General features: G+C 37.0%; 3 protein-coding genes across 4 annotated transcripts; 2 read left to right on the forward strand and 1 right to left on the reverse strand.

Annotated features, from left to right (window-relative positions):
* Window positions 1-788: 788 nt before the first annotated feature.
* On the reverse strand, window positions 789-10,479 carry LOC132175458 (putative alpha-mannosidase At5g13980). Its single transcript, XM_059587411.2, has 30 exons — window positions 10,090-10,479; window positions 9,918-10,001; window positions 9,675-9,763; window positions 9,303-9,477; window positions 9,061-9,180; window positions 8,884-8,976; window positions 8,726-8,797; window positions 8,090-8,203; window positions 7,503-7,603; window positions 7,312-7,405; window positions 7,014-7,181; window positions 6,840-6,929; window positions 6,561-6,626; window positions 6,402-6,458; window positions 5,364-5,583; window positions 5,107-5,246; window positions 4,882-4,947; window positions 4,692-4,751; window positions 4,550-4,615; window positions 3,951-3,998; window positions 3,720-3,839; window positions 3,554-3,619; window positions 2,675-2,787; window positions 2,446-2,530; window positions 2,260-2,370; window positions 2,084-2,179; window positions 1,775-1,822; window positions 1,390-1,458; window positions 1,084-1,298; window positions 789-1,010 (listed from the first exon to the last, which is right to left on the reverse strand). The coding sequence occupies exons 1-30, from the start codon at window positions 10,288-10,290 to the stop codon at window positions 1,007-1,009; spliced, it is 3,051 nt and encodes a 1,016-aa protein (XP_059443394.2). The 5' UTR covers window positions 10,291-10,479; the 3' UTR covers window positions 789-1,006.
* Window positions 10,480-10,782: 303 nt separating this feature from the next.
* On the forward strand, window positions 10,783-12,546 carry CHLM (magnesium-protoporphyrin IX methyltransferase). The gene is made up of 2 exons (XM_059586790.2): window positions 10,783-11,469; window positions 11,925-12,546. Exons 1-2 carry the CDS (start codon window positions 10,903-10,905, stop codon window positions 12,330-12,332), a joined length of 975 nt encoding a protein of 324 aa, XP_059442773.1. The 5' UTR covers window positions 10,783-10,902; the 3' UTR covers window positions 12,333-12,546.
* Window positions 12,547-13,575: 1,029 nt separating this feature from the next.
* LOC132176085 (Histone superfamily protein) lies at window positions 13,576-16,431 on the forward strand. Of its 2 annotated transcripts, XM_059588206.2 has the most exons (4): window positions 13,576-13,752; window positions 13,885-13,956; window positions 14,873-14,953; window positions 15,663-16,424. In XM_059588206.2, the coding sequence occupies exons 1-4, from the start codon at window positions 13,638-13,640 to the stop codon at window positions 15,809-15,811; spliced, it is 417 nt and encodes a 138-aa protein (XP_059444189.1). In that variant the 5' UTR covers window positions 13,576-13,637; the 3' UTR covers window positions 15,812-16,424. The 2 variants fall into 2 exon arrangements, with proteins under 2 accessions (XP_059444189.1, XP_059444190.1); XM_059588207.2 differs by lacking the exon at window positions 13,885-13,956 and having other exon boundaries at window positions 15,663-16,431.
* Window positions 16,432-17,223: the final 792 nt, after the last annotated feature.

Consider the following 17,223-nt stretch of genomic DNA (forward strand, 5'->3'; position numbering starts at 1 on the left):
TATGAAAATTCTAATCCCATTAATGTGACTCTATATCCATGTGTTTCACTTTCTTGTTTTGATATCTTAACAAAAGAGGCCAAGTTGTCACTCTTTAGGCTCTTTGTCGGCCCAATCACATTATATGATCTATTGATGGTCAGTTGTTGACTCATACCACTTTTTGGCTCTTTGTTGGCACAATACTTTTGGTCTTTGTGATATTGTTTAAAATACAAGCCCGTTTAAGGCTTATAGTTAGCCTCATTTTAGCCATTTGTTGGCTTTTATCTTGGCCCATAGTTGGCCTTGTTTTGAAGATTCACGGCCTATCGTTATTAAAGGCCCAACTCGCCTGCCGATCGTTGTCAAATTATTTCAAACTCAAAATTTCATAATCTCCCACCTTCAAGGAGAATGTTAGAGTATGTTTGAATAATGGGATTTGATGAAGATTGATAAAGATTATATTAGCCTAAATTTAGAAATTTGATTATAATTTGATCACCATAAATTAAGTGATTTTAATTTATGTGTAAGCTCTATAAATAGAGTATTTTGTATTGTAAACAATATCAAAGAATAAGAGTATAATTGTAACCATTTAGGCTTTATCCTATAGATGTAGGTCATAGACCAAACCACGTAAAATATAGTCTCATTTATTTTATTATTCCGCATTTAATTTATTTTTCTATAGCATTATGAATTTCTTCAGCCACTAGCTGAAACATTTGAACTTACCAGGTAAAATCTCTTGAAAAGTGCACAAAGCTTAGATAATCATCTATAAGAAGACAAATTTGCTCTTGCAAACAAAGAAATAAACCTTTTATTGATAGGCAGCAACCAAGTCATAGGATTGATTTCGCTATGACAATACATGAAAAGTAAACTGGAGTTGTATGAGCAGCTTTACAAAAGAGTTTCGAGTCTCACATACATCTAGCAAACTCAAACACATTTGGTGTCCTTTTAGCACCTTGGGCTTGGATTCAAAAACTTGACCAATCCACTTGTAAGCAGATTATCTGACAAAATAAAGCCAGTAAGTAAAAGTTTGAGCTCTCTAATTTGATGGAGACTAATTGGAGCATCTCTTACCCTTTAGTTGTTGTCCGTTTGCCGTTGAACTCGACAACGAATGTGCGGATTTCCATTGGAGCAAGTTCCACCACTAACTTTACTGCATCCACAGGTCCTCCCCTCAATACCTTGGGTTCTTTAGAAGAGCCTTCTACTTTCCAAACTAGTCTCTTCTTTTCCATTTCTGTTCTTCCTTGGTTAGCAGATAAACTCATCTCTGTTACTTTCTTGATCTGAAAATCATGGAAAGACAGAACATTAGGAAAACAATAAACATTGGACAATAAGGGGTCCATTTCACCATCATGCATTTATTGCTTTTACCTTCTTTTTTGGGAACACTTTTTTCAGCTCTACACTTGACATAACTGAAAGATCCTTGTCCTCTCCAATCTTGTATATTTAACAACAAAAGAAAATCACACTGTTAGAATAACTGATATGGTTCGTTTAACTATATATTTGAAGTAGTTTGTAAGAAATGATGATTTGTTTTTGTAGTAGAACTCAAAATAATCCCAGGAAATTTGGAATATGATTGTAGAAAAAGTCCACTCCTTTTCTTTTTTGGGTAAACAGATTTTAATTTTCTGAGTGAACCTATCAATGAACAAAAAAAAGAAAACAAGCATGAGTCGCATGACTAGAAAAAGGAAAACTCAAAGAGGATACTAAATTAACAGGCACATAGAAGAAAGAAACTACAGACCTCATATAAGTGTGCCAACCGAAGAAGAACTTTTCCATTTTCCAGTTCCTGCAGAGTTCAAGAAAAGGAAAAAACCATAACTTGGAAAGAAAATCTTTAGATCTTCATTAGGTGCTACTTTGGAATATTATAACATGTAAATAATTTCATTAGAGTGCCAAGTTTGACTCCATGAAGGCAGTTAAGTGGTCATACATTCCCTATAAAGTTATCAGGCAAAAGTTGTGGTTTCTTCGCATTCATATCTCTTCTCCAACAACTTGGGACAAAAGGATAAAATAAGTAGTAGTTAGGATGAAAGATACATACCTGGAGGGTAATTATTGCAACATTATCAGGCAAAACGTATGAGGGGTCCATCCCTGAAAAGGTTGGAATATGAGACTTTGTCCAATCATCTCCATCCTGCAAAAAGATAACTAATCTTTTGTGAGCTATAGATTTACCATACTGAGAACAAGAATGTTTCAACCTTTTTCTTTCACCTGCTCTGTGAAGGCTAAAAGAAATGGAGAATATATCTCCTGACCAAATGATCGACGCCATTTTGCACCCTCTCCTGAAGGATCAATTCTGAGATAATACTTTCCTACGATCTGTGGAAGTATTTTATTAAGCATTATGGTCATTGTGAAGCTAAAAGACAATAGGGTCAGTTAGTACGTTCTTACAGTTAGTCCTGTGCATTCATTATGAATGCAAACTGTCTCATTTAGTGCCTCTCCAACACCTCTAGAATCATCAGCAACCAACCTCCTACACAAAAAAGGAAAATCTGATATTATTATTCTGAAATTCTGTTATAGGAGGAAATAATTATCATGGTATCCATCATTGATAGAAATATATAATTAGGCATGATGTAGAAAACGCACAAACAATGGAAAGGGAAGAATAGACCTGTGAAGCATCAGTTCTAGTTGCCCATCCACAATGCTGGCTCCCCCCACAGAACGATCTACTAAGACTGAGAGCTCTGTACTGTCATCTTTAATGTAAGTTCCAAGATTAATCTGGAAGGACAATAAACGGGGCTGTAATGTGATGCCTAAATCAACTAATACTTTCATATAGTTCACATTTCAAAATTGATGTTCAAATGATTATAGAGTGCATATGGCTGTCCAAGTGGAAGAGTAAGTAGCAGCAAAATGCAAAAGCAACAAGAGGCTATATGATTAACTCTGGTTTGAGTGGCTCTTCAACTTTGGTTCAGAATGCCTCAAAAATCAAAGGACCAAATTCCAATCCTATGGCAACCCCTTTGGTGGGAAGTCCAAGGGGCTTATCCCAGTAATTACTTGCTACATGTGAAATGGGATATTGCACCTGCCTAGGGATTAGTCGGGTGAGCGGAAAAAAGAGAGAGAAAAAAAAAAGGCTGATGAATCACAACTAAAATGTAATTTGTCCATAGCATTTCTTGATGATTTATTGCATCACACGAGGGTGTATAGAGGCCTATCTTTTGCATCAAAGCTGCCAGCCTCCCAACAAAAAAATAAAAGAGTGAAAAGAGTTCTTCCGGCAATAGAAAGCAATATCATTGGATGTAAAAAGCTCACCCAATGAAAAACAAAATCAATATAATTATATATGAATTTCTCATAGCTTGATTTATGTTACTTTAAAATCATAAGAGGCAAAAAGTTTTTTTTTTTTTTTTTCTTTTACATCTATGGCAGCATCAACCATGAAAACAGTAGCTTATAATTTAATAGAACAATCAAATCTCGAGACAACAAAATCCAATGGCTTCTATTATGAGAAAAAAAATACCGGGTAATAATTTCCTGCAATAGGTTGATTCACTTCTAGATTCCAATCTTTTCTATAATCTCGAACCTGCAAAATAATAATCTCGCAAGACGTTAGACTTACAACATGCAGACATTCAATAATGTACTCAAAAATCATATAGCCAGCTTTGCGCATATATACCTACCCTCTCAATAAAATCGCGCCCGCTAGAATCAGTATAGAATTTTTTGTTACTTTTCAGGTCTGTTGTAATCTGAGTGACAATCTCCTTGCCAATTCCATCATCTTTAGGTATAGGCCCAATCTGAAAGCAATAATTATTTTTTATTAAGTAGCTACAACAAGAAATTTTTTAACTTTTAATTGGATATGTATGAAAAAACATGTTCATTTTGGAATGAAAGCAACAACTTACCGTGAACTCAACTTCAGCATGCTCTTTTACCTTGTATACTCTGGTGACCTATTCATGTGTACAATAATAGTTACTAATGTGATGAACAATGAAAATCTTTTCCAGAACTGTATGAGTTATTAAATTAACCTACAGAAGCGAGTATATAGATCATCATAAGATCGTATTATTGTTCTTCTACTTTATCAAATCTTGGCAAAGAAAAATTGCAATTAATCAACTGCAGAAAGGAGAGGAGAGGAAGAGAGAGAGAGGGAGAGTTTGGTTGGATTGATTATCAATAGTAATATTTCCTTTTACTTTATCCTTCATGTATTCTTGAAAAATTATTTATCTATCCTATTGCACAAGTTCCAAGCAAAAGCTATATATCTTTGAAGCGTGTTACAATCTCAACCGAATTTTGCTACATGTACTGATCTATTTAGTTGATATAAATTTAAAATTTAATTATATGCTATGTCACAATCCACATCGATTCTTGACGTGTATTATTCTTTTTATTCATTAGTACAACTATAGTATTCTGATGCTGTAACAGGTGAAAGAAAGCACAAGAAAATGACAAGTTTCATTATTCATGTCATAGGATAAACCACCTGATATATCCATGGATTGATCCTCTGATGTACTTCATCCAATAATGGTCCCCGCAAAACAGTCACCTGAAATTACTAGCAAACTCTTCAACCTCTGTTGCCATGTATTATAAGTCGCTCAAGTTAAATAGACATCACTTACCTTGCCTACAGATTTGATGGGATGTGTACCATTTGGCCGAAAGATGTATGCTCCAGAGGCCTTCACCAAATTAAAATGTTACCCTATACATTCTCAACTCAAATCTATAACAAGCGCATAACAGTAATAACTTATGGATATTGGAAAAACAATAACAATAAATATTTTTAGAGCAGATTTTTTGTTTTACCTGAAGATCCACACGCCCATCATCTGCAGAGTAAAAGCTATATGATTGCTGTACAGATTCTTTGACCTTTAATTGTAAACAAAGATCAAATTAGATGCACATAATAATCTAATCTTAAAAGGAGAAGAAAGAAACCTGCCAGCAAACATGTGAAGCTAAACTAAGAAGGATAAGTAATTTCAACACTCCTTAGAGAGAGAGGGAGAGAGATGTCAAACAACATACCAAACTTCTGCTGTTAATGTACTGTGTAAGTTTTCCTTCCTTTCCGGTATAAATAAGTTTCAAGTTTCCTGGACCTACTTCTATTGTATCATTCTGATTGCTCTCTGACTTGTACTCTGTTTGTCTCTCTGAAGTAGCAGCTGCAAGTATAAAGTGGAAGAAAAGAACATAAAATCTGCGTTAATAAACTGGTAACATGACCCTCTGGTTTCTCCACATTGTGTTATTTATTTTAGATAGGAAATCAAATGGTTAACCTGCTCGTTTGGTATATGAGACGATGTAAGTACTGAAACCAAGAGGTGGAACAGTTGCCAAAAATGCAAGCCAATAACTAGGCCTCGCCCTTGGATGTTTACCCAAATATGCTGTAACATGGTAGTTTCTTATGGCCACAGAGACATTAAGTAGAGGTAGGAGCTGTGATTCAATTTCTTTTCCCTTGGAATCCCGAACAACCACATTCTCATTGATAACCTGTAGCAAGTTGGTAAGTGTGAGGAGATGCATTAAAGTCAACAAAAGACGTATCAAGAAGTGGTCAAGTTTCATCCAAAAAATACCAATAAACAGGCATTAACATTTCTTTTTTTTCTTTTTTTTCTTTTTTTTCTTTTTTCTTTTTTTTTGAGGAAGCATTAACATTTCAATGGGATATGAAAGTTCATTACTTGAAAGAGAATAACTAGACTCAACTCAATTAATTTAATCTTTAATCCCAATGAATTGGAAGCTCTTAGATAGATCCTTTAATGCCACATGGCCCTATAGAGGACCAATGTCCCCAATCTCTCTAACTATTACAGCATCAAATTAAAAACTTAAGTTATTAAGTGGATAGACCAAACTAGTATAAACCCATAATCAAACACATGTCAAACCAACATCATTTTTTTTACTTCCTTTTTGCCCTGTTTGTTCCTGCATCAATATAATCACTCTTTTACACATTGAACTTTTTATCACATCTTATGAATTTTGATCCTACTCTGCGGTAACATACTGGCAATTCCAATAGTTATCAATTACAGGAAAGATAATAAAAAATAAAATAGAAAAGAGATTATAAAGGTTGCCATGCACTCAGATATAAATGGTTAACATATTTCACTTAAATGCATAAATGTGTTTCAAAGGCACATGCAAAGACAAGAAAGAACACAGCATGCATGCACCAAAGCATACATAAACGGCATATTAAACCATACACATCAAGTCCGTGCACTCATGCATGTGGCACATAGATTGCATGTTGTTCATATAGAAAAGGAAAACAAAAAAAAAAAAAAACTCACGGGAATCCTTATAACATCTTCTCTCATCCATCCTAGAGAATTGTAGACAACAATCACCTACAGAAGTTAATAAATCAGGAAATGATCAGTCTTAAAGGGCACAAAACTTTTGTTTTCCTAATGAATGCATAAACCATCAAGAGATAAAATTCTCCTCACCAGGTTTTTCCCATTTGAAAAATCAACTTCCGATGGAGGACAATAACTTATATTCAGAAGTGGACACTGGAATAAAATAAAATTAAAAAAGAAAAAAGAAAAAAAAAAGAAAAAAAAAAGAAAAAAGAGGTGGGGTGGATTAGTGGTTGAAAGCACATAATTATTTGAACTATATCATTTATATGATGATAACAACCCAAAATTTTCATTGTTAGCAGGTCATCTAGATATGAAGTGAAATCTGCCAAGTAGTTTGGATAAAGGGTCATTATTAATTGCCTGTTGAAACTTAGTCTGTGGATTACTGGAACCAATTTTTGATGTTGAGTCTGCGATGCAGGCAAGTGATGCTGCTACTACCTTCTCGGCCTGCAAGACATGAAATTTGGGAACACAATTGATGTAAAGCATAAGGAAAGCAACCACAAGGAGAATGGACAGATCAAGTCTTACCTCCGTGTAACCAATTGAAAGTCGTTTTGCATAATCATTAGCCACATGCTGCTTCTCCGTACCGGTAACTGCATCATGATGTTGAACAATTGCTAAAGCATCAGCCAAAGAATCTGTGTTGGGCCCCAATTTACTCCTCCCCTTAAAATACTCCAATTGCCTTGCTGCCTGTTTTTAGGTTGAAGCAGAATGAGTATCATACTTTTTTTTGGGGGGGTGATAAAAAGGATGGGAAAACCCCTGTAAGAGCCCAAAATAATTCTTACTGGGTATAAACTAATATAGCCAAAGAGTTTACCAAATAGTAGGCGCTCATCGCTCTAACATAGCCTTTGAGGGCTGGTCTACTAGTAAAATATCCAGTCCAGTAAGCATTTACACGGTCTGCATATCTGATAAATGCATGTATCAACTTATAGATACAGGTAAACAGACTAATAAAACTGCATAAGCGTAAGTAACTCTTGAGTTTAAAAAATTGGAACTCACGGGAAGAAGTCATCAGTCTTGATTGGCCAGGACTCTTTTGATGCATATTTTGCATCAGTGTATATTGATGGCGTTGAGTAGAGAGCATTAACACGGCCATCCTACAAGCATGGATTCCATTACTTCATACATATGGAAAACACCAAAATGCTTCGACATAAAAATAAGGACAATCGACTTGAAAATGAATAAGAAATGTCAGAGGAACTTGTATACATGGAGGTAGCAATAATGAGATAGGCAAGAAACAGGGCATCGACCACTAAGCTTCTTCGAACCAGCATATTATGACATTCAAATCCTCTATCTGCCCTGGGGACATATGACCATGCAGATTTTGTGATGGAATTCAATGACAGGATCATACTTACTTTGTAATGGGAGTTCACATCTCTAACCCAATAACAAATTGTAAAGGAATTCTTCGGACAAAAATTTATAGATTTTTTCCTTTCCAAAATTTATCAAACCTTATAAGTCCTAAGACAGGCAAATTGAAAGGACAGAAGATGCAGTATAAGAACGAAATGATTAAATTCATCCATAAGTTAAATAAAGCATTTATAATGATTCTGAAAAGCACCAACTTGATTGACATAATGAATAAACTTGTCCATTTGCCGGAACCATGTATGTGCATACTGGTACTTGAAATCTGTTCCCATGGTCCACATGATATGATTTGTGCGAGTAATGTTAGCCTGAAAAGACAAAACAAGAAGTATTTCAGGAAGCTGTAACAACCTTGGACTCTCTCTTGCACAAAAATAGTGGCAAAAATTCTTCTACTGAGCTTGCTATCCAACTTTATAATTATGCAATGGCACAAAGGAAAATAATTCAAAGCATCTCATACAATGAATTGCTCCTTCATATTCAAATTCCCATATTTATATCAAGAATCAAGACCTTACAACTTATGTAAGTAGCCGCATTTACGAGAATCTAATGCAGAAATAAAAAGTTGGAATGTGTAAAGAACTCGATCCATAATTTGTTTATATTAGAAGAAGATATCTGTATAAGAGTTTTGCCTTGAACTTTTATATACAAGTACAAAAAATACTCAAAAACTCTCGAATTCTCTTTTCTGCTTGTGATGATTGAAGTACAGATCTCTCTAGCCAAAAGTATTCAACTTTATTTTTGAACCTGAGGAGTGAGAGTTAATGATACGACAAATTTTGCATGCACAAAGCACAAGATAACAGCATTCATCTTACTTGTGAAACTGCAGCGGCTATGAACTCATTAACGCGCTGAGGGACATTATAGTCAAACAAATTGATATCATCCTTCAAGTAAGAACAACAATATCAATTAAGTTAGCACTCAAAATAATGTTCTACAGCCTGTCAGCACTTCCTGATTAAGGTTTCACCTGAACAATAGGTGAATCAGTGGAATCATCATTCACTTCATAGTAGAAATTACTGGGAGGTTCATAATTCTCTGGAAATGCACCAGCAAAAATCTACAGAAAAATTAATCAACGATTAAGCTCCCTCTCTATCCGATTCCAGAACTTAGTGTGAAGCATAAAATGAACTAGACTCACCTGTGCAGATGAAGCAAGACTCTTAGAGCCCCGCCAGATGACCTCAAGACTTTTCTCATTTTTCCTTTTAGTTCTGTCTTGGTAGTCAATACGCGCAAAGAACAGAGAGTCAAATCCAACCTACATCAACAAAAGGGCTTGCACACAATAAAGCAGTCGCAAAGGATTGTAGGAGAGTGAGGAACTTATCTAATCAGTTAACACAATTCACCAGCCTCAAATACAAGATAAGCCATATATACCTCTGCCCCTAAGAGGTAAGCCTGCACCGCAGAATGCCCAAATGGATCAATTTGCCAACCAATTCTTGGAGTTACATTGAACTCTTCTTTGATAAATCTATGCCCAAGAGTTGTCTGGTCAATCATGTCAATATAATGAGCAGTAGCTTCATCATGCATGCAAATACCTCCATTTCTGCAACACAAAACAAAAATGAAGAATAGACTATCCGGGTGAACTTTTGATGAAAAAGAAAACAACTAAATCAAAGGCATAAAAACAGAACAGAAGAGGATCAATGAGGGTATGTAGTTGCCAAGGTTTCCCCCATATGAAGGAATTTAATTTGTAGAAAAATAAAAATAAAAATAGAAATGAAAAATGAAGAGTACATTAACTCCAGCTGACCGGAGCTGACAAGCTTCTTGACAATATTTTGAACCTCCTCACTCTGGTCTCTCCACCAACGCTGAAAAAATGCCTGTAATATCATCAAAAGCATTAACCTAATTTCACAAAATCCTCGTTGGAAAGATGAAAACCCGGGAGTCTGAGGAATTGGCAATATCAAGCTCAATTAAGCGCAAATGAAGAGAATAATGAAATTGAAAAGGCCTAGAAAATGCTGTGATTGCCTGTTCAACATAGATGAACTTGCGGTTCTTGTCAGCCAACAAAGCCGGAACTAAAGAATCCAGCACATTTTGAACACACGCTCCCTGCACATACATACATTATATAGCATTGTTAAAATGTAAAAACGAAGAATCCAAAAAAAAAAAAAAAAAAAACTTGGAAATTAGGAACCTGAATGGAAGTATTGGAGCCAACGTAGTACTGGTCAATAGTCTTCAACCATCCGACGTCGTCGTGGGAGTGAGGGACCAAATGAACATTGAGCTTGCCGGGAACAATGCCGGACGTCGTATTGTACACCCTGTACTTGGACTCCGCGCATAGAAAGACGCTCGCTAAGAAAACCAACAAGCACAACCTTTGAACCGCCATGGATGAATAATGTTGCAAGAGTGAGCTTTGAGCTCAGAAGACTTCAAATATAAAGAGCAAGGAGAAGAAGAAGAATCGTATCGGGTGCGGATATTGATGTGGACGATGAAGGCGCACGTTGTTGTCCTTGTCGTGGAGCATCTAGTTTTGTTGTTCATAATTGGAATGATTCAGTGAATCGCTGTCGGCAAGGATATTTACAAGGTCTTATTCTTTGGCTCTTTGTGTGGAATTTTCCTTCATTACAAGCTACTCAGTGACTGAAGTAACAGTAAAAGTGAAAAGCATAGATGGCTTTTCGCCACAGCTTTGTGCCCTGGGGTTACTGTCGGAGTGGATGGGGGTTCTGTCTGGTGTCAAAGATCTGGCAATCAAGGATTGGGCCCCCAGCAAGTTTACAAAAGCTGGGTCCTTTGAGCTACCTTAATTATTTTTTATTTTTTCCTGGGATTTTCCTACAAAAGGGTGGGACCCGCGAGAATCAGAGGAACTCCCGCGTTCTATCTTATCCAGGATAGCCTTATCAGCTGCCAAAAACCTCTACTTTACACTATCCACCACCGAAGCTCTCGCTGCCTGTGTCTCCTCTCCGGTCCGGAGAGACCATCCAATATGGCCTTCTCAGCTTCCCTGTCCTCCCCAGTTCGCTTCCACAACCACCCAAACCTTTTTGCTTTCTCTCCTAAACCCACACCAACATTAAGACCCACCAAGCCCGCAACCCCATTTGCCATCCCGCCTCTTTCCACCGCCGACGTCGCTGCCACCTTTGACGGCACCACCGTCGCTGTTATAGGGGGCGGCTCATTCGCCGCCCTCGCCGCAGTTCTCTCCCTGACGGACCCAGAGAAGCGGCGCCGCCTCCAGGCCGAGGAGGTCGGCGGGGGCGACAAGGAGGTGGTGAGGGACTACTTCAACAACACGGGATTCCAGAGGTGGAAGAAGATCTACGGGGAGACTGACGAAGTGAACCGGGTCCAGAAAGATATCAGGATCGGCCACGCCAAGACCGTCGAGAATGCCATCAAGATGTTGACCGATGAAGGCTCGCTTCGAGGGGTCACTGTGTGCGACGCTGGTTGTGGGACGGGTTCTTTGTCCATTCCGCTCGCCAAGGAGGGCGCCGTTGTTTTGGCCAGCGATATTTCGGCTGCTATGGTTGCTGAAGCAGAGAATCAGGTGAGTGTTTGTGTGCGTCGGTTTTGGTTAATTTAACCGCCATAACAGCTAGCTTTTGAAGTTGCAGCCTTGCTGGTGAGGTGGATTTTGCCTATGTGGTGGAATTTCAACTTTCAATGTTTTTTTTAAAGAAGAAATATATATGTGTTTTGACTGATTTCCAACTGTTCTTGCTAAAAATGTGAGTTACTTTGGTCTTTTTGGTGTTTGGGAGCTTCAGTGAGAGAGGAAATTAGACTTCATGCAACTTTAGAACTTTATAATTGTTAGGGTGGATCAAACTCTATCCATTTTTGAGAATGTAAAGTTGGGTTCAAATCTACTCGACCATGGTGCCTGAGAAAGTTCATCATCATCGTGTCAGTTTTCTGTTATTGTAGGAGTTGTACAATGGGTTCAACTTAAAGTGCAGCACTTGCAAACCTTATTTGTTTGTGTTTTAATTATAATGGCAGGCAAAGGAACAGCTTGTAGCAGGCAAGGATGAGCTCTCACCGGCACCAGTGATGCCAAAATTTGAAGTGAGCGATTTAGAGAGCTTAAATGGGAAGTATGACACAGTGGTCTGCCTAGATGTTTTGATTCATTATCCACAGAACAAGGCAGACGGGATGATTGCCCACCTTGCTTCATTGGCAGAGAAGCGACTGATTCTGAGCTTTGCACCAAAGACATTTTATTATGATCTTCTGAAGAGAGTGGGAGAGTTGTTCCCAGGGCCTTCAAAGGCAACCAGGGCATATCTCCATTCAGAGGCAGACGTGGAAAGGGCATTGCAAAAGGTAGGGTGGAGGATAAGAAAGAGAGGCCTCATCACTACACAATTTTACTTTGCAAAGCTTGTTGAGGCTGTTCCTGCATAATGAGGAAGAGAGGTTAGATATAAGTTTTGCTCTATTTGCTCTGTTTCTAGGAACAGTTAGGATTTTCCTCCTGCTATGATGTAAAGCCTGAGTTTTTTTCCATGTATGTTTGTTATTCTCTGCATGTATTAATGGATTCCTACAGTGTATAGCAGATGTCAAATGTATTAAACTTTTGATGCCTTTTGGGAAAAAATTGTGGTGTTTGTCTGAATCGTCTATCCTATCATTTGCTGACATGCCAAATACCCCAAACGCACCCTGCATATAAATATATAAACTTCATTCTTAATTAAGTGCCTGAAAACTGGTGCTTGTGTTTCTTCTCTTGAAAAGCTAGATGGCAAAACATTTACCACCAAATTGGTATCTAGTGTTAGAGACGTCACTCAACTCAAATCTCCTTTGGTGCAATCCATTCCAGTGGTAGAAGCTTGAGGATTATCAAGGAAACATCAAGAACAACAATGTACATTAACGTAGATCAAATTTTCTGTCTCTAAACCTTACAGTTACTACAGGACTCTGGATCTCATAAATATAAAGTGAAAAGGAGCCTCAAAGGGTTTAGTTGTAAAGGGAAAATAGAAAAATGAAGAAATAAAGAGGGGAGGGGGGAGGTTTAAGCATGAAGAATGAGTGGAGTAGCTTCTTGTTGATAAATCATACTTACCTCTTTAGTTTTTGCCTTATTTCAATTTATTCATTGTTAAAAGAACAAGAAAAAAAAATCTACAAAAATAAAATAAAATAAAAATAGTGACCTTAGCATATGTGGAAGCAATTCTATGACCAATTAATGATGATATTAGGTGATTACATAAGTTCGATAACAAAATACAAGGAACACGTGTCCTAATTTCAGTAGGTCCGATTCCAATCCAAATTAGACCAAAACCGAATCCAACATTGCAATTTTTTCATAGTATTATAATTAGAGAAATCCTAGATGCTCTCGTGGTGTCCTCCTAATCGTATGAGGATATTATTTTTTAAAAAGGCAAAAAATAAACTTCTCTTATTTTTAAAAAATAATTACTGAGAAAAATATTAAGAAAATACCAAAAGAACACTTATGATTTCCATAATTATTGGGCCCATCCTATAAATGTCATAAAGTTGTGGGCTCTGGGCTATTTAAAATGGTGCCTCCAAGCCCAATTGAAAGGGGTGGGTGGTGGTCACTGTCACTGGTCTGTGCGGGCTGTGATGTAAAGAGAACGGTGCGTTTCGAAGGCCCTTCCTATTCCGCGCGCATTTCCGCAGAAGAAATTGAAAAGCAATAACCCTAGCTTTGAGTTAGGAATGGAAGGAGGTGGAGGTGGGAGCGACTTGGAAAGAGAAGAAGAAGATGACTCAGTGAGCGAGGTCTTGAGGGATCGGTTTCGCCTCTCCACAATCTCTATCGCCGAGGTCCAAGGTTCTTTTCCATCTCCCACTGTTTGGTTGCTGAGGAAACTCGGCAATTGAATCGTTTTTGTGTAGTGACCATACGGTGCGTTTTCTATATTTTTGTTGAACGTTCTGTGTTTGATATATTCATTATGTTCAGCCAAGAGAAACGGCATGGAAATATCTGAACCCATAGTGGCTTGCATTGCCGATTTGGCCTTCAAATATACAGGTTTTATCACTCAAAACTCCCCGTTTCCAAGCTAATTACCTTTGTGGTTTTATTTTTATTTAAATTTTTTCCCTTAATTTTGCCTCTTTAGTAGAATCCGTGATATTTTCGCATTCCTATTAAATTTAATTCCATTTTTTTCTGCACTTGTTGCACTAACACCGCCATAAATAAAGTTCATATAAAGTTTCTCTAAAGATCAAGCATAATTTAATCACCATGAAGCTCTTCTTGTCAAATTTAGTTGGGGAATTAGGATTATGGGGAGATAATTTTTCATTCACCTAATGACATTGAATTCAATGGAATTGTATGGATTCAAGAAAAAATTGCTGATTTGGGCACACCATATATTGAAATGAATAATGTGCATGAACCAGATATATTCTAATTTGGTTTCATTCGCTGATGATGATTACAAGTGTATCATACATAAGTATCTATTTTCACTTGCTCTTTCTTGGAATAGTATGAAATGGTTTTTGAAGTTTTATAAGGTTATTGAATAGTATCAAGTCAGCGGGGCTGCTAGCTTAAAGAGTGGCACTAACAGAATATGTTACAAAAGAAACAGTGAAATGAACCTCAGAAGTCAGAACAAAAATCTGTTTGTTGCATATAATTCACCTATAGTTGTCTTTTAAGAGAAATGAATGTTAGAAGTTGAAGTCTTTTTCCTTCTATACTCTTTATCTTTGAACAACTGCTTTGGTTTATCCTTTGGTGGTTCGTTATCATAATTTTCTTGTTCCTTTTTTTGTTGCTGTCTAGTTAGGTGTTTTTTTCTTGTATACACTTAGGCTTTTAATGGTAGTGCAAGAATGTGTATTATTCGTGTTATTTATGCGCTTTTAATCATTTTGAGGGGGCAAAACATAAGTTAACTAACGAGAAAGTTACTTTTTCTACATAGCAGAGCAGCTGGCAAAGGACCTTGAGCTATTTGCACAGCATGCCGGGCGTAAATCTGTAAACATGGAAGATGTCATTCTTTCTGGTGAGTTTTCCAAGTCCTTATTTGCAAGGACTACTAACATCACTAAAATCAATTATATTGTTGATCATTTTCTTTTATTGGTTGACTACCTATTTAACCTTCCAATCTGCCTGAACATTATAATTGGAATAGGATCCTTAGCATTTCAAGTGAAATAGAGATGATTCACTTTATAGTTCAAATTAGATTTCAAAAATTTAATAACGTATATGTTGTCCCATCATTTAAAATTTTAAATGACTTGGCACCGTGTTTAGATTCAACAAAACAAAATTTAAACCATGAAATGAGAATCTCGGTCTATCAAAACTTGAGGGTATAAGTGCCTAGCCCTTTACATTTGCCACAAGATTTTTTTTTTTTTTTTTTGGTATTAACCAAGAGTCTGTTTGGCCCTCTAATTTCGCAGGTCAAATGTGCGTTTTTAAACAAAATCGTGGAAAATGTCTCATTTGGAAGTGTGTTTTCAAAAAATGGCGGTTTGAAAACATGAAAAAAAAAAAATCTAAATCTACCTTTTCAAATCCTGGCAATGAAGTGTATTTTTAAAAACGCACAATGTTAAAAATCAAATTGTGATTTTGCCGAACGCAGAACCAAATAGATCCCAAGTTATTTTCTTTTTTATTTGCTGTGGAAAGGAGTGGGGGACAGATCTTGTTTTTAGTCCTTTGAGTGTGCTAATACTAGTACCTCAATTTGGTTTCAGCACATAGAAATGAACATCTAGCTACCTCATTGAGGTCCTTCGGCAATGATCTGAAAGCTAAAGAACCCCAATCTGAGAGAAAGCGGAAGAAGACGTCAAGAAAGGAAGACAAAGCAATTGCAAATGTGGTGCATATCCCCGATAACTAAAATCAAAGCTCAAGATTGGACTTCACTCGCCATTACCTGGATCTTGCAATACACCTTCCTTGTGTAAATGCTCGTAGTACCTGATTAAGTGCATATGATAGCTTAGCTTGAAGTTGAAAGGCAATTAGGTTAAACTAATCCTACCATGTTCATTCTCTGCAGACGCCTGTTTGATGTATCACTCAGATTTTTCCCATAAAGCGTGGCAATAGGGCATAGAGATTCACAAAAAATGTGAGAGAGCACCTATAAAGCCTATCTGTATGAGCAAGTTTTGGGCAACTTGCCTATTTGTTTGAGCAGGTGGGCCTTATAGGGGGTCTTCTCAAAATTTTTGTCCAAATTGATAGCAATCTAGGCAAAAAAATTGCTTGAGATCCAAATCCGGTAATGGGCACACATGGGATGATTGGAAAAAGTTGCACCGAGTCATGACCAGAAAAACTAAAAGGAATAAGATAGGAAATGTAAGGGTCTTTTCGATAGCTGATACATCAAAGAACCACGATGTTGTTAATGTAATGTTCTCCTACTCCTGTAGTTGAAGAAGACAGTTACAAAAAGTGATGGAAGTGGGGTATATACCACCCAGGACCAACTGAAAATGATGGGCCACTATCTGGCCCATTAAAGCACTAGAACAATTTTCTTTGATGCCATTTCCTCTCAATTGATAGATATGTAAAGGTTTTGTTTGTTAACATGTTTTTGAGCGATGTTGGGGGTAGTAGTCTCTAAAATTTTAATAGTTCTTTTAAAATTATATATTTTTATGAGATAAACCCAATAGATTATTTTTTTTTTTTTACCTCCCATTTTAAGTCTTTAGTTTGAAAAAATGTTTATTTAAAAAAAAAAAGAAAAAGAAAAGAAAATCAACAAATCGGAGCCAAAATTGTTATTAACGACTAACGAGTGTTGTATTTCGATGGTGCTTTGTTGTTGTGGTCATTTACTTTTTAGGGCATGAAAAGTTGTAAATGTTTTGGGTGACACCAATGGCAAGGGTGGGAAGAATTTCAATTTTGAGTTTGGTAGCATGCGCTCGGTTCAACATGGAATCTTGAAATTTGAAAGACAGAGAGAGATGGCGTAAGCTGGTTGGTCGGAATTTGGTTAGGGAGGATGGAAACCGAGTTAACTTTTTGGAATTTGGCGGGATCATGTGATTGAGCTTTTGACCGTATCAGTCTGGAGATACTTGATAGATCATGATAGTTGTGGCTCAGTTTCTCAAAGCCTTTCCCAACTCTAACAAGTTACACCCCTTCCTTTTGCAACGCATGCCACGTAAGTAGTTGAGAGTTGAGACTCAGCGGCGGCCCTTTTACCTATTCAATTCTGTTGCTTGCGGTATTACAATTTGACAGCCTGAACAGAAAAAATCTTATCCAGTTTACGTCAGGGGTCCC

The sequence above is a fragment of the Corylus avellana genome, chromosome 3, assembly GCF_965113065.1.
Source record: "Corylus avellana chromosome 3, dhCorAvel1.hap1.2, whole genome shotgun sequence".
Lineage (NCBI taxonomy): Eukaryota > Viridiplantae > Streptophyta > Magnoliopsida > Fagales > Betulaceae > Corylus > Corylus avellana.